The sequence below is a fragment of the Xenopus laevis genome, chromosome 1S (assembly GCF_017654675.1).
Source record: "Xenopus laevis strain J_2021 chromosome 1S, Xenopus_laevis_v10.1, whole genome shotgun sequence".
Taxonomy (NCBI): Eukaryota; Metazoa; Chordata; class Amphibia; order Anura; family Pipidae; genus Xenopus; species Xenopus laevis.
The window spans coordinates 115,816,670-115,833,861 of NC_054372.1; the positions used below are offsets into that span (position 1 = coordinate 115,816,670).

The window sequence follows — 17,192 nt, forward strand, 5'->3', positions numbered from 1 at the left end:
ACTGATATGCTAGGGACAGTATATTCCATGTTATTTGCTCTTTCAATAACATTTTAATCTCCAACGTACTTGTCTAGAATGTTAAAGAAGGTACAGATGTGCGGTGTAAACTCACACATAGTAATCTTAAACATGAAACAACTGAGCAGAAATGAATTATGTTGTAATCTTTAGTTTTGGACAGGTATGTTGTCTGTCATCCAAAAGGCACCTAAAATTGACCAATGACATATTGCATTGAGTCCTATTTAAACAATTACAGTTTTTTACTCTTTAATATTATCACAGTAGCATCTATGTATAGATAAATCTATTTGACGACAATGGGTGTGTTAGTAGCCTTATAGAATGGTCTTCCACATTACTGAAAATACTCCTTATCCTGGTAAACTCCAGATCCTTAGCACTTTGGAAAATATATCCCTTAGCTGTAAAAGCCTATAGTCATTTTAAGAAACTGCTTTTAGTATCTCTATAGTATCTAGTATTGTCCTATGCAGAAATATTTTAAAAAAGAAAATAAACCCTGAAAGGTAAAAAGTACTGTTTTAACTAAGCATTTATTAATGAATTGTCACTTAAATAACATTTTTTGATAGACGAAAGATTTTACAAGCTGTGACACAACAAAAGTGACAGCAATAAAAATTGTACAAGGCATTGTAACAGGAACATCTTATTAGGCTTAGTCCACACCAGGCGATTCGGGGAGATTTAGCGCCTGGTGACTAATCTCCTCTTCATTGAGGCGACTAATCTCCCGGAACCGCTTCCTCTTCTCCTGCGCCGGCTGTAATGAGAGTCGCCTGCGTTATGACACATTTTCCAAAGTTTCTCGAAGTTTCCTCGTGAGGCAACTTCAGAAAACGAAGGACCGCTTGTGTCATAACGCAGGCGACTCTCATTACAGCCGGCGCAGGAGAAGAGGAAGTGGTTCGGGGAGATTAGACGCCTCAAAGAAGAGGTGATTAGTCGCCAGGGCTCTAAATCTCTCCAAATTGCCTGGTGTGGACTAAGCCTTACATGACATAGCACTTCCAGAGCAATTATCAAATAAGTTTGTTTTTAAAAAGATTTTTTTGGTCTGTCCAAAGTAACAGGGGTAGTATAGTTGTAAAGGATTGTAGGATCATGGTTCAAAATCAATTGCTAAAATCACTGTAATGTAGAATAGATTTGCTCAGTATAGCAATAGCATTTAGAAAAACACCATGATTGCACTGGCGATCCACAGGACACTTTAGATACCATCAGATGTGCTCTAGAATCCTGATCTACAGGGATACGTTTTATCTGGTTGGAGATGGCTATGCAGGCCTTTACTTTTATTTGGAAGGACAAGAAAATTAGTTCTAAAATGATCCACTGTGCAGGTGAGGCAGACCAGGTTTACTTTCCATTATACATTTAAAAGACAAAGCACATCATGTTCAACATAAGCAACTGAAAAAATGCAGCTGTTTTTTCTAATGCCATAGCTATAGAAAAATGACAGAAAACATCGATAAGCCCTCATTCTAATAATGCTCAGTCTCCAGTTTATGCCATTGACCTTTATACCAGAAACAGGCATTTGGAGGCAGTACTAAATTGCTATCTGAACATTTGATTAAAGGTGGCTGTGGAAGTACTCCAAGATTAAGGGGGTTATTTACTAAACAACACATTTATCTCATATTTTCTATAAAAAAAAAAAAAAAAAAAAACTTCCATGCCTGATTTGACTTTATTTTTTTATTTATTAATAAAAAAAACCTTCAATTAATCGGTTCAGGGAAAAAACGATAACATTGAGCGAAAATCCAAATCTTCTGACTTTTCCCCTGATTTTTTGGGGTTTTTGCCAAAAAACCCTGAATTTTTCAGATTTTCTGACTAAACTCAGAGCAAACCACAATATCTTCCAATTGAGATAGGTGCCTCTCCCAATCACTTATACGGGTCCTTGACAGGTCTGAAATGCCGGATTTTTGGATTCTGGCTTTTTGTAGCATAATAAATCATGAAAAATATGAGTCCAACCAGATAAATTCAGAGTTTAGTAAATAACCTCCTAAATAAAATAAAGTACTGTGGAACCTAAACTGGTAAAACCCAAGTCATTGGATCGTTTTCCTATAAAAAGCTACCATAGAGAATCATCAGCTTGTGAGAACAATGCGTTGGTTAGAAAATACTTACATTTACCATCAAAACCACTGTTACATCTGGTATATGTCCTCTGATTGACTTAAATTGGGAGCATCAAAGTTCAGATTAGTGCATCTCCAGGTGATAATCATAGGGCAGGGGTCACACACAAGAGCTCCATGGATCTTATGGACCATATACCTGAGAACATTTCTGGCATTAGATAGTAGATGAATGATATTTAGTTTTAGCTCTGGTTATATCCTACACTATAAACAGACAACTTTGTTGACTATTAACCACATTATATTATAAAAATGTATGTTTAAAAAAAAAAAGCTTATTTAAATGAATTTCTGTCTAAGCAATGTTGACATTTGTAAAACACTTCTGGAGCTCTGCCTGCAATTAGTTATAGCCTTGACACATAGAACAAAGCATAATGATGTGATCAAATTTGGTACTTTGATAGTACTTAAGATCATAATAAATGACAGTAAATCACATAAAATATTCAATGTTATACAATACAGGTTTTGAGCACTTACATGTAATTACATTACAGGTTCCTTTTGAAATAACAATAAAAACTTCCATTATGTAATGCACAAAAAACAACACAAAGAACTAAAGAATGTTCAGTGATATTATAAAGAAAAAACATTTGTGTAAGGGAAAAAGCAGGGTTCATGTTACAACATTCATCATTTTTCTTTTATAAAACATCTAGAAAGCCTGTTTAAAACAGTTTTGATCGGGGACCTATTATTCCATAAAATGACATTTCCAAATGTTATTGCTCAAAACTGTCAGAATGCACCTGGAGGAATAAGAGAAATCTACAACCCCCATACTGTAGGAATTAACTCTTGCAGTTCACCATTCCACCATTCAGTCATTTCTGTTTTTATGAGTAGTAACAGCTGTTATAATCCCCGTTCAATAAAATAGAGATTAGATGCTGCAAATATTTCATTTTATCGTAATATTTTTCATTGTCAAGAAAACCTCAAAGCATATATTGTATCTGGTAATTTATTTAAGGAAGATTACCATACTTAGGCACGGAAACGTTTTTTCTTTAGGCGCATTTTAGCTGCCATCTGTATTCTTGCTGGTATTTTCATGCAACAAAATAGTTTTATGATCTGCTTTCCTAAGGATGTAAAAAAAAAAAGAAAAAAGATCAGTAATATTTGATAGATGTGTATATATATATATATATATATATATTATGAGCTAAGTTAGTAATGCTTCTTTCCCATAGCAGCCAATGAAATATTTTCTTTCATTTTCTGCCCTGTATATATATATTGCTTAAAACAGAGAGGCCATTTATTGAGGGTCGAATTTTGGGTATTAGAGCTTTTTAAACCCAGAATTTCTCTAAAATCACAAATGCAATGAAAGTTATAAAAATATCCAGATATAAACAGTACGAACGGAAAAAAAATGTGATTATCTCCAAAACCTCTGAAATTGTGAATTTTTTGGATAATAACTAGCAAAGAAAAGTCCAATAGGACTTCTATGGGACCTCGACTGCTTTTATCTGGAGAAGTTTTGTATAAGAGTTTTTCATGGTTTTTACACGTGGGGGCCCATTTACTTAGTTCGAGTGAAGGAATAGAGGAAAAATAGTTCGAATTTCAAATGTTTTTTTGGCTACTTTGACCATCGAATGGGCTACTTCGACTTCAATTTGAACGATTCGAACTAAAAAACGTTCAACTATTCGACCATTCGATAGTCGAAATACTGTCTCTTTAAAAAATACTTCGACCCCCTAGTTTGCCACCTAAAACCTACTGAGGCCAATGTTAGCCTATGGGGAAGGTCCCCATAGGCTTCCTAACAATTTTCTGATCAAAGGATAATCCTTCGATCGATGGATTAAAATCCTTTGAATTGTTCGATTCGAATGATTTAATCGTTCGATCGAATGATTATTCCTTCGAACGAATTGCGCTAAATCCTTCGACTTCGATATTCGAAGTCGAAGGATTTCAATTCGACAGTCGAATATCGAGGGTTAATTAACCCTCGATATTGGACCCTAGGTAAATTTGCCCCTTAATAAGTTTTCAAGAATTTTTGAGACATTTTCTTTAATACGTGGTTAAGCTGCCTAAATAAATCTCAAATTTTTAGATATTTAGAGAAATTTTCTTTAATGTAGTCCATGGATGAGCTGCATTTGGTATTTTAGATACAAGTAGCGATTGGCAGTGAGTTTGTAGGTTTCCTCAGGGTGCTCCATTTTTCTTTTACACTCCAAAAACATACAGGAAGGTTACTTGGTTCCCATTTAAATGATCCTAGTGCCTTGAATGGCTGTAATAGGGACCTTGTCATGTAAGCTACGCTGAGGCAGAGACTGATGCAAATGATAAATTAAATGATAAATTATCCAGTCATATATTTGTCAGCGCAATATATACATGCTAGATAATAAATAATACTGAGAGCTGACTTTCCCTTTTTAGGGAAAACATACTTCTAATAAGTTCAAGGTGCTGGGCTGCATTGCAAATATAATGCATTTACATTTAATGTAGATAGTGCAGTCCTTCTTATTGGATTTTCAAGAGGTGAACCCTGTCTCTACATAATCTGGTAACCTTCTAATATAGTCCTTTAATGAATACATTCATGTTTGCTATATTAAATAAGCAAAACATTCCATTTTGCACCATGTAAATACCCTACATTTTTACAGCTGCTTTTCAGAAACCTGCAAATAGTATAAATAAATAACCTGGCACTTTTGTCAAATCTTTTTGGGGGTCCTTATGCGAGAGAAAAGTTTAATTTGTACAGCAGGAAACACTGGGTTTCAACAGATGCAGCCAGGTTTTCAATTTGTTCATTTAAGTTAATTATGTCGACATTGATCGCAGAAATGCATGCCAGTGCTGTCGCTGAATCCTGCTTTTGTCTCTGAATTCTGAGGTACGGCAATGCTGGAATATATTACAAAAGAAAAACTAACACCAATTATGTTTGCATTGTGTACTGGAGAAAAAAATCTCATTCCATCCAGAACTATGTATGCTTAGGTACCTTGTATATTTTTGTTATTTGGCACAGTACAGCACTATAATATATATTATAATATATAATAAGTATGTGCTTTCAGTTTATCAGTAACCTAGCCATAGTGGATGGATAAATCATTTCTCTCCACAGTTGCTCCCAAATAATAAATTAAACCAATGCCATGACAATAGGGACTGCACACCCAACTGCTGCCTGGGAGTCCCAAGTGTAGAGGATCCTGTGCAAGTGCTGAATGATGGTGATTTTTTTTAATTATAAACACATTATTAGTGATGGGCGAATTTAGCGTTGACGTCTCTTTTTTGATGCCGGAGTCTGTTTTTGACACTGGCGTCCGTTTTTTTGGACACCAGCGTCCGTTTTTTTTGACCTGGCTTTTCGCATCATTTTCGCTAATTTATTCGCCGGCGGTGAATTGCAGGAATTCGCTGCAAATTCGCGCCTGGCGAATAAATTCGCCCATCACTACACATTATTATAAATATATATTTCTGTGCAAATCCGATCAATTGCTCAAGAGTTTAAAGCCCTTAACATGTGTATTAATGCAGTACAGGTATAGGATCCCTTATCCGCAAACCCGTTATACAGAAAGCTCTGAATTACAGAAAGGCCTTCTTCCATAGACTCCATTTTATATAAATAATCAACATTTTTAAAAATGATTTCCTTTTTCTCTGTAATAATAAAACAGTAGCTTGTACTTATCCAAACTAAGATATAATTAATCCTTATTGGAAGCAATACCAGATTATTGGGTTTATTTAATGTTTACATGATTTTCTAGTAGACTTAAGGCATGAAGATACAAACTACGGAAAGATCCCAGGTCCCGAGCATTCTGGATAACAGGTCCCATACCATAGATTAACTCACATACACTACTAATGATAGTAACCAAAGGCCCAGTGATGTCATAGTTAAACTTGATAATCTCAGATATTAAGACCGGATAGTAGCATCTAAAAGCTCAAATCAAAACAATAATTTAAAATTGTTTTTGGGCCGGCTATAAAAATACATTTAACAAGAAAAGCTTGTAATATGTATGAGCCATGGGTAAATTGGCAACAAATTATAACCATATCTACAATATTTCGATTTGTTTACATTTGGAATACGTGCAACTCTTTTAGTCGCTGCTTTATTGCAACTGAGATATGACTAATTAAAGGCTTCCTATGTTGTAACTGTAAACCTTATTAGAGCAGTGGCTAACCAGCCTGCATTACAACAATATGGGTTTCCTAATGCTTTCACTTTTAATTATGGAAACATTTATTTAGGCTCCCTGGAGGGCTTGTTTTGCTATCAAATTACACATTTAAAATTATATATTTTTGCTGATATCTGTGTTAATCACGTTATATGATTCTAGAGAGTAACCAGAGTTTATACAGTAAATATATGAATTATCTCCTGTTCCTTTCTAGCACTAAATTTTTTCTAACTGTATCAGTATGGAGCACAGAGCAGAGCTTTCATGGTCATTACTGTGTTTAGATATCCCCTGAGTCCCTTTTTACTAAAGCATCTCCTCTGAAAAGCACCACGGGACTGGAGATAATACATAAAACGCTCCTATTTTAAAAGTTACTGCTTAAGATTTGTAGAATTTGCTGATTGAAAAGTTTTTCCTCTCCAGTTATGGTTTGCAGGAGAAGTGATAAGTTATAAGAACGTTTAACAAATATAAGGACAATTAGTATAGCTATGAAAAGTTAGGGGGGAAGTTTATAGGGTAAGCTTGATTATCATGACCATTTATGCTTCCCTCCCAGCTTTTCTGGGGTCTGGAATAGCTAAGATTGGCATGTTTAGAAAGGATTATAGCATGAATTGATGTGATTCAGTCAAAGCCAAAATGCCCCAAGACTTGACTTGGTAATAATAACATCTATATTATTATCTAAACATAGTTTGGTTTATTGCAAAGATGCTGCAGCGTATATATACTGTATCATTAGAAGAAATACGTTCTAAATTCATAGGCTTTATAAGTTTAGAATCATCTCCAGAATGAATGAGAGCATTTTATATAACAGAGATGTTTATTCCCTCCAGATAAAATGTGATCAGTATTGGCCCAGCAGAGGAACGGAAACCTATGGCCTTATCCAAGTGACTTTGCTAGATACTGTTGAGCTTGCAACCTACACTGTCAGGACCTTTGCACTTTATAAGGTAAGATTTTGTTTCCACAATTTATCATTTGATTTAAGTCAATAGCATACAGAGAGTTTAGGGCAGTATGCAATACAATAAAAGTAATCAAAAATGTATGTTTCCGTAAGTTAAATAGTATGATAGTATGTTACTCTACACAATAATGCACTGCACAATTTTAAGACCAAGTTGAAGGTGGTGTAAATTTTTTGGCCATCTTTTTTTCTATTGCAAAAAGAAATTGCATAAATTAGAACAAATATTTGCATTTTAAAATGTAATATGCTTCATAACTAGGGATGGGTGAATTTGACCCGTTTGTTTTTCGCCAAAAATTCGCTTCTAGCTAAATGTCACCGACGCCCATTAAAGGCATCATTTTTTGGGCGAAACAAGGCGAAAAAAATGGCCCATCCCTATTCATAACTGTCTACATTTATCACATTGCAGAATTGTATAGCCCATGACTTGGACCCAGGGGCATTTCGGACTTTCTAAAGCCACCCCTTCTCGCACCCAAGCCATATCATTTCAAATGCCAGAGCACAACCGTGCTCTCTGCACTAGCAAAGCTGAAATTCCAATTTAAAAATCAGAATTTTGACTCTTGGCGGTTATTTATCAAAATCTGAAAAGTTCTCACTATTTTCTGAAAACTACTCTGACCTAGTCTGCACTGAATTTCCCCCCTATTTATCAATACGGTTTCACAAATTTTTCTTGTGCAGGAAAAGTCACGATAAAAAATGGTAAAAAAAATCTGAATTGTACTTTTTTTTGGATTTTGCACTTGAAACCTATGTTTTTTTTTTTGGAAAAGCCATGTTCTAGGCAAATCTAAGTTGGAGTACAGTACTTTTTCATCAGACTTCTAACACCATCGGACTTTAATAATTCCCTAAAAAATATAGTTTTTTTCTCAAAAAAGATTTTCCCCTTTAAAAGTCCGACCAAAAAAATTGGAGCTTAATAAATAACCTCCTTAAAGTTATCAGTAGTGGCTTTTGTGTTGCCCCTGACAACTTGTGGGCTGCTGCTGTCTGATGCTAGTTTCTCAACTCACCCCTGCTCAGACTTGCCTAAAGTTTGTATCTTTTATAGTATACTACACACTGGGGCAAACTATAACTCTTTATATTGGTGGTTGCTGAATTTATTAGCTTTTTAACTCAAACAATATGCAAGTGAAAATGGACTTTGCAGCCATGTCATGTACTTTCTAGTAAGCCTTTGGGTTGACAACTATCCTACCCTCTGATGTGATTCATATGTTGGCACAGAGATGCATGCAGGCCACATATTTGAGATTTGTTTTGGTGTATGTAGCAAACCTGTGTTTTTCAGCTCTGCCTTTCCTTTATAACTAAACTCGATGATATAAATGTTACAGTTACATATAAATTGAAGTTGAAAAGTCAAATCAAGTTCAGCCTCCTGAATAAAGCTTCCCACTTGTGGAAGATAATCACACATCATTTTAATCATAGAAAGGGCATCTGTTGGGTATCATACTATTTAACTATGTATCTGTTTGTGCAGTGTTACCAACCTATCCCATTTAGCTCCCTCTTTTATGTTTCAGTGATGCACTGTACCTTTACCATATAATTACTAAAATAATAAAAAGTCCAATACTGAAATTATGCAGAGCTTGCAATGCTACGACACAATATTTTAAGCTAATTAGGACTTGCTGCGATACATTTTCTTTGCATTTTGCACACAAACTAGCATCACTTTCCTGAATAATCACTCTTTATGCTGAAGCAGAGCTGATCTAAGCTCATCTTTAGAAAAACTGCAAATATATGAAATAACAGCTCTTTCATGGTTTAGTCATGCCCATTATATTAAACGAAAACAGGCAACTTTACAATGAGCTGAAATAACAAAAGGTAAGTATTAAGTTAATTTTTATTTCTACAGTACTGACAGGAGACGTGAATCGAGGCCAGGATTATTATATCACATTTTAACACCCACATATTATAGAAGTCTGCAAGTAATCTTTTTATTTGTTGGACAGAATGGATCAAGTGAAAAGAGAGAAGTACGACAGTTCCAATTTACTGCATGGCCAGATCATGGAGTCCCAGAACATCCCACGCCTTTTCTAGCTTTTCTGAGAAGAGTAAAAACATGTAACCCTCCAGACGCCGGCCCAATGGTGGTCCACTGCAGGTATAGTGAATATATATATAAAAATATTTTTTTATGTAATAAACTGGCATACTCAATTTAGTTAGCTATCTAAGCACTTCTCTCATATATATATATATATATATATATATATATATATATATATATATATATATATATATATATATATACTGTACATATATACATAGAAGAGTACATAGTTATTGACTGGGTGCTTAGGATGCTGTGCCCTAAAAGGATCAATACACCCCCTTTTCATCTTGAATTGCTGAATATGGTTTGTGAGAAATTTTTCATTAAGAAAAATCTGTGGTTTTAGTATTTCTTGAGCTATATAGGACAAATGGGAGATTCTTGCTGGTGGGAAGGTATTTCAGGGAGATTAGTTGTCCACAATAGCGAAGACTTATCCCTTGGTGACTAATCTCCCCGTGTGGAACCAGTCTGAAAGTGTTTTTATTTTTTAGTTGTCTGGATTTAGTAAACAATTGTGGGGGGAGATTACGGTGTTTTACCAGATTAGCAGTGCCCAGATAAACTCCCTGTATAATTGATAACTGTTTGTATGTAATCCAAAAGAGACAACAAAGAGAGAGAAGAGAAAAAGAGCTGTTTATACAGATCTCTTTTTTTTTTCTAAAAACAAAATGATCCAATAACTTTAACTTTTTAACTTTTTTTTATTTAAGACAGAGCCTTATATATATGCTTATGCATGCTTATTTATGTTGATAGCACATGTGAAAGTGCTTTCAACAAATACTATTTATATACTGTATATATATATATATATATATATATATATCAGCCTGCAATATTTTAAACATCCATTTAGTCTAAGCTGTTTCATTATGGGGTTTTTTTCTCAAATTTGTTTTGCCTGTGGTCGCTCACTGTATTGTCTGCCTGTGTTTATTTGTGTTGTGTCCCTCTGTGTAAAGAAAATATCACTGCTTTGCAGTTGAGTTTGGCGTCAAAGAAATTATATTAAATCAAAGCCAGCAGTTGTCCATAATGAATTCTGAATGAACATTCCTTGTGAAGAAAAGAATTCAGCCATCTGCAGGAAATGTAAAAATATTTTCATAACCTAATAGCTGAGATCTGGACCAGGGTATTACAGAGTTTTCCCAGCTGAACCTCTACTTATTATCTCTGCACATAGAATAACCTGGAACACGTTGAACTCAGCTTGGAAAGGCGACTCTTGGCTACAACCAAAATTCTGTCTGCATTTTAAACAAAAAAAATAATTAGCTTGAAATAGCTTGAGATTGAATTGTTTTGTTATGTTTTTTTACAACCTCTACAAAGTGCTGTGTCTGTTTTCTGTTATTGGCTTGTTATTAACTTGCAAGACATGGTTTTAGAAGTAAACTATTCTTTTATGCATTTATCCTCAAGTTATGATTTTCAAAAGCAATTACTCAGTCCATTTCCCAAAAAGGTAGTGTTTGTATTCATCTATCCAGGACAGCTTAGGACACTGGAAAGACAGAGATAAATTTAGATAAATTAGGTGGTCCTAGAAAGGAGATTGCATTGAGGCCCATTGGTCCTTTGTGTTTTCTTTGCAACTATGTGACCTGTACCAAATCAGTAACCACCTTTGGAAAGTAATAATATTAGTTAATGACTGAAAAAGGGGAGATTATGCAGAATTTTGGGCAAAGTATAGCAGAAACCCATAATAACCAGTAAGACGTTTCCTTTCTTTTATGTAACCACTCTTAGGGGGTTATTTATTTATTAAAGTCTGATTTTCCAATCTAATTTTTAAAAGGTAAAACCACCACCTCGATGGTGTTAAAAGTCCAAATAAAAAAAATACTTCAACTCAGACCTGCCGAGTCCATGTAGAAGTCAATGGCATATGTCCCATTGACATTTTGAAGATATCCTGATCTGAACTGGGTTTCGTTCAATAATCCGAATTCATGGTTTTGGGTGTCAAATGATCAATAAAAAAAGTGTAAGATAGAAAACTATAAAAATAAGAAAATGAAGAACAAATGAAAAGTTCCATTCCATAATACACTATAAGATAAGTTAGAAGTGACCTACCCTTTAGGACAAGGATTGGAAATGCTGAACTGTGACTGTCTTTAACATTTACTAGTTCATTTAGGAGAAGAAAGAAATACACACATTGGGGAACATTATTAACTCCACAAGTAGGCAAAAATGTTCACATTACATGTCCTTAACAGGTCCACACCAAGAAACTGCAAATTTCCTTAATCCATTTACATGTAGTATTTACAGTACTTAGTCTGCACTAAAACTATTTATAATTCATAGAAACTATATCTTCATTTAAAGACACTTTTATGCACAATGCACAGGACAAGAAAGTAAAGTATATATGTGTTTCTTATTTAAACTTGTAGGATAGTTAAGGTCATTGGAAATATGCAGAAAGCACATGTGTAATTTTGCAACATAGGGAAATGTCATTTGAGATTAGCAAAATCACGGGTTTTGGATAAGAATGATAGCAACAAACTGTTCAAAGCCCCAAAAATATGTCCATGGAGACCTTTCAGACGGAAATGTTGTTAATGCTGAACTGGGTCTTCAAAATGTTATAAACAAGTTTACCAGTTAATTTGCTTTAGGGAATTTATGGCCATTCCATATACAGTATGTGGGAAATATTCTGGACTGACCGCAAATGGGAAAATGAAGTTTGAATTAAGGAGGGTGGGTAATTCTGCATGCTAAGGTTAAAATGTAGCAATGTAGATGATAGCCAGGCTGAAAAAAACCCCATAAACAATAAAATTAATTATAAAATTTTAGGTGCACAGTCATTCTGCTTTCTGGTTTACTGTTAAGATTCCAAATCGAAGAGTATTGGGGAAAATAACTCAACAAATATTAGCAGCATGGTAAATATTGATTTAAATGATAAATCAAATAATTAACATACAACTAATGTCAGATTTGTTAAAATATATAAAATAAAATCTAGTATCGCGTATATTTAACACAGAAAGGACATTTTACTCATACATATGGTCTTTAATATTAACGAGAGGATTACTTATCAAGTCTTGAAGCTACAGGCTGTTTGGGTTGTTGAATATCTTCTAGAATCAGCAGTTCGTGTTTTTAGGAATCCTTGTGATCCTTTTGTCACATTGACACAATTCACATTTTGATCTAGCTTCAGACTCATATTTTCATTCCCAGGTCATCCCCCTCCTATCCTCTTCCTATCTAAATATCACCCCCTCTACCACTTCTCCACTATCTTAATGGGATTCATAGAATTTCATCTTCTAAGCTTGTATTTGCATTGATTGGCTGTCCTTACTTTAACCCCATAGCTATGAGTGTAGGCTACAATATTCTACTTGCAAACATACTGCACAAAACTACATTCATGTTATATCACTTACTCAGCACTGCATAATACGTTGGCGCTCTATAAATACATGTTAATAATAATAATACCATAATACGTTATATTAACAAATATTAACATTTCAACCTGCTTTGCCATTCTGAGCAACACTCAAAAATGTTGTGATATTGGAGAGGGGGACATATTTGCAGTCAGTTGTCTAGTACAATACATGGGTTAGACTATACCAAAATAATATCATACACTAAATTTACTGAACCCCTCTGGCAAATTTGGAAAACTGCCTTAATGTAGTAGGTTCCAGTCTGCTGGTCAAATTACAGCATTTTTGTTCTGCTATGCTTCACATTATGCTTCACACTATGCTTATATTATTATTTGGGTCACTGCATATAGCAACCAGGCATTGGCTTGAATGATGGATGTATAATAAATGTAAATGAATGGGAAAAACTGACTTCATTTTGTATTTATTATCCTTTATTTATGTAATGTCAACATATGTATAGAGTGTTTTAGTGACTGGGCAAAATATTAGAAGTCCCCAGGAAGTTTTAAACCTTATAAAGGAACTACCCTGCATGTTTTGGCTTTCCTGACTACTTGGCAAACTGAAAAAAAAAATAATGCTACATTTCCAGAACAGCGAAAAGATGTAACTGACAAAACATCACAGAGCCTTAAGGCTTGGTTAAAGATAGCACTTTTATGATCAAATGTGCAAAATGAAGATGACAGCAAAAACATAAGAAATGAAGAAACTGCAAAAAAAAAATAATTCTCAAAAGATATTTAAAAAAAAAAAAAAAAAAACCATCCAAGACCCCCTGTAATATTAATGCAAATTATGTATTGTTGGTGTGACTCAGCTTTTAACTATACATTTCTGGAAGGAATTTCATATTAATCAAAAAAGCGTTGATTCAGAAGCGAATTAAAAACTACAGTTCCCAAATCTACAAGATTTAAAAGTACCATAACTCTAAACCAAGGTGGTTACAGATATATATGCAAAATATTTTGGCAGTTATAGATTCGCAGTAAAAACATGCAATTTGTCAACAGTGAATATATTTGAGAAACTGCTGCAAAATATCGCTTTGGAAAATGCCCATTGGATTTTGCACAAAAAATGCCATTGAATTAAATGGATTTCGTGCAAAAAAAGTTGCAGTGCAAAACGCTCACATTCTCCCTCTCCACGCACATGCACATGTGCCACGTTGGGTTGCGGCTCGGTGTGGGTAGGCCCGGACCTGGGGTAGGCTACATATGTAATACATGCCTGGCATGCCTCCCACCATCTTAATATGTTAATATCATCTTAATATGAAACATATTATTATATTATTATATGACATGTTTTAAAAACCATAAAAAAGGTTTTGTGTAGTCCCTTACTTGAATAACTAACACAGTATGTACAGTATTCTGGTTTTTAGCTTGATTCCTAGAATTAGTTCTATCCAACTGACACATTTCTGACCATATTTTTATGAAGATTTAATGGATAATAAATGCCAACAGCAAGCTGGGAATATGATAATGGCCTTCAAATAATTTGTGTCAAGTGAAATTCACAGAAGGTATTTGCATATACAGATATACAGAAGAATACTGTGCTGAAGATTAGGGATGGGCACATTTTTCCACCTTGTTTCGCCATGAAAATGAGCCCATTGCGAGTCAAAATAAAAATGACGCGATTTTGCAGAGCATCAAAAACATTTTGATGCCTATAGACTTTAATGGTCGTTGGCAACATTGTGCCAGCGGCGAATTTTTGGCGAAACAAAATCAGTCAAATTTGCCCAGGCCTACTGGAAGATATCAAAAAGAGTTGTCTATGTCTTAGAAAAGGCAGGACAAGAGGTCCTCAGCACTCAACCCATTATCAATATATTAAGGATGTTAAGAATGCTGAGACATTTTGTGCATTGAGCTACATTAAGCTACTATGTTGTGTCGATGGAATTTTAATGGACCTATTGAACCAGGAAGCCTAAGTTAAAACTGATATTTTCCTTTTGTTATGGTGTCTGGGTATCACAACTTTGAAACCCAGACAAATCCCTGTACATGGAACAGACAGTCCCATTCTCGTGTGCCAAATTCCCATCCCCTTACATGATAGCTTAGCTCCCACTTTATCATCACCCTGCCCAGATATCATTAAACCACTCCCCATGATTTTGCCACCACCTTTTATATCACCATCCCTGATTTTAGAAACCTATAGGTGACAAATAGGTCTGGGGTAAAAAGTAGCAAGTGATTCTGCTTTTCATTCTTCATTCATACAGATATTTAAATGTGCTAGTGGTACTTATGTGAATTGGAATTCTAAAATGTTGTGTATAAACATTAGCTATGGAAAATATGTTTGCATAGTTACTGTTAACAATAAGTTTAATTTTTATATTTTATGTTGTTTTTTCAGTGCTGGCGTTGGCAGAACTGGATGTTTCAATGTAATAGATGCTATGCTTGAGAGAATACGACATGAAAAAACTGTAGATATTTATGGTCATGTAACTTTAATGAGAGCTCAGAGGAATTACATGGTTCAAACAGAGGACCAATATATCTTTATCCATGATGCACTGCTGGAGGCGGTGACATGTGGCAATACCGAAGTGCCAGCAAGAAACCTGTATGCATATATTCAGAAGCTAACACAGATAGAGCCAGGAGAGAATGTGACAGGGATGGAGTTAGAATTTAAGGTAAGGCACCTATATGTCTGCGTAGAGAAGACATGTATTTCCTTAACAATACAAATTTGCATTTTGGTGTCACTATTGTATGACTAAAAAATGTTAAATGTTAGTAAACTTAGTAACAATGTTTCTACCTATCTTACAGCGGCTCGCTAGTTCTAAAGCACACACTTCAAGGTTCATCAGTGCCAATCTTCCATGTAATAAATTCAAAAACCGCCTTGTTAATATTATGCCATATGAATCTACAAGGGTCTGCCTACAACCAATTCGTGGGGTGGAAGGATCTGACTATATCAATGCAAGCTTTATAGATGGATATAGGTAAAGTATTTTTTTAATAGCATGTTTTTATTGGAGTGGCATACGAAGCAATAAGAGGAGCAGCTGCTACAGATCCTTAAGTCTTTTAAATATCTTGGATAGTGAGGGGGCAAAATTTGATAATGGTCAGGTGGATGAGATACAGGGAGAAAAACATGACAACTTATTCAGGGTCACTTTAAACTACTATTGGGCCCAGGGCAAAGATCTTACAGTCCTAAGAAAAGTCTGATAGAACTAATAAAGCAGCAGTAAAGAAGTGGTCTCTTGAGATCCAGGTGCACCTCCCTATGCCAACAACCATAGGAGCAGATACTCCATTATCACACCACAAGGATTAAAATGCTTCCACAAAATACACCAAGTTTATAATAGAAAGACCCATTAGGAGCATAATATCTAACAGAAAATGTAATAAATTAAAATAGTTGTTGTAGAGCTCCTTGGTTCAAAAGCTTCAGAAAGAAGTTATACCTGACAAGATCTGATTGAACATCTTTTCTCCTTGTTGGTCCTAGGCAAATGCCTATTTTTGGCCATTTATGAAAACAACTCTGAGCTCAGCGGTAGACTTTATCAAGCAAACAATGACCAAAAGTTGAGTTAAACGCGTAGGGATCGGAAAACTATTCATATCATGATAAGTGACCCATTAAAGAATTTTACCAAATCAATAGATAGATAGATAGATAGATAGATAGATAGATAGATAGATAGATAGATAGATAGATAGATAGATAGATAGATGTATATGTATTGCCCTTTACATCTTTTACATTGAGTTGCCACTGAGCAATGATCAGATGATCCGTGTGCTTCCTCCAAGATCACCTGATAGGAAGTAATACCGGCTCTAACTATAACAGAAGTGTAAGAGTAAAACACAGTTCTGCCATTCATTGGCTAATGTACTTTAGCATGCATATGCATGTGTAACCTTGGTCTGTGTGTGTCTGTACAGTGATTTGATTCAGGGGCAGCCCAGTACATAATACAATAATAATAATAATGTTTCTTTTTAATATTATCCAATGGCATATTTAAAATTATCTAATGGCACATACTAGTAGAAAAGTAGATTTTCATGATCATGGTTTATTTATATAAAATAGTGTTTTACATGTGGGCTTTTTTATGTGATATGTTCAGGAGTATAGTTTCCCTTTAGTATTTGTTCCAGAAGATGTAGGTAGCAACATTTATGTTTCATATTTAGTCATTAAACCTATGATAAACATAAGTAATGTAGTGTATATCTCTTG

General features: G+C 34.7%; 1 protein-coding gene across 50 annotated transcripts in view; it reads left to right on the forward strand.

Annotated features, from left to right (window-relative positions):
• ptprd.S (protein tyrosine phosphatase receptor type D S homeolog) overlaps positions 1 to 17,192 on the forward strand; it is a 998,444-nt gene that overhangs the window by 962,219 nt on the left and 19,033 nt on the right. For all 50 annotated transcript variants that reach the window (XM_041574091.1, XM_041574084.1, XM_041574101.1 and 47 more), the window contains 4 exon segments: positions 7,255 to 7,374; positions 9,383 to 9,537; positions 15,327 to 15,612; positions 15,752 to 15,930. In XM_041574091.1, the coding sequence (XP_041430025.1) occupies positions 7,255 to 7,374; positions 9,383 to 9,537; positions 15,327 to 15,612; positions 15,752 to 15,930 (740 nt within the window).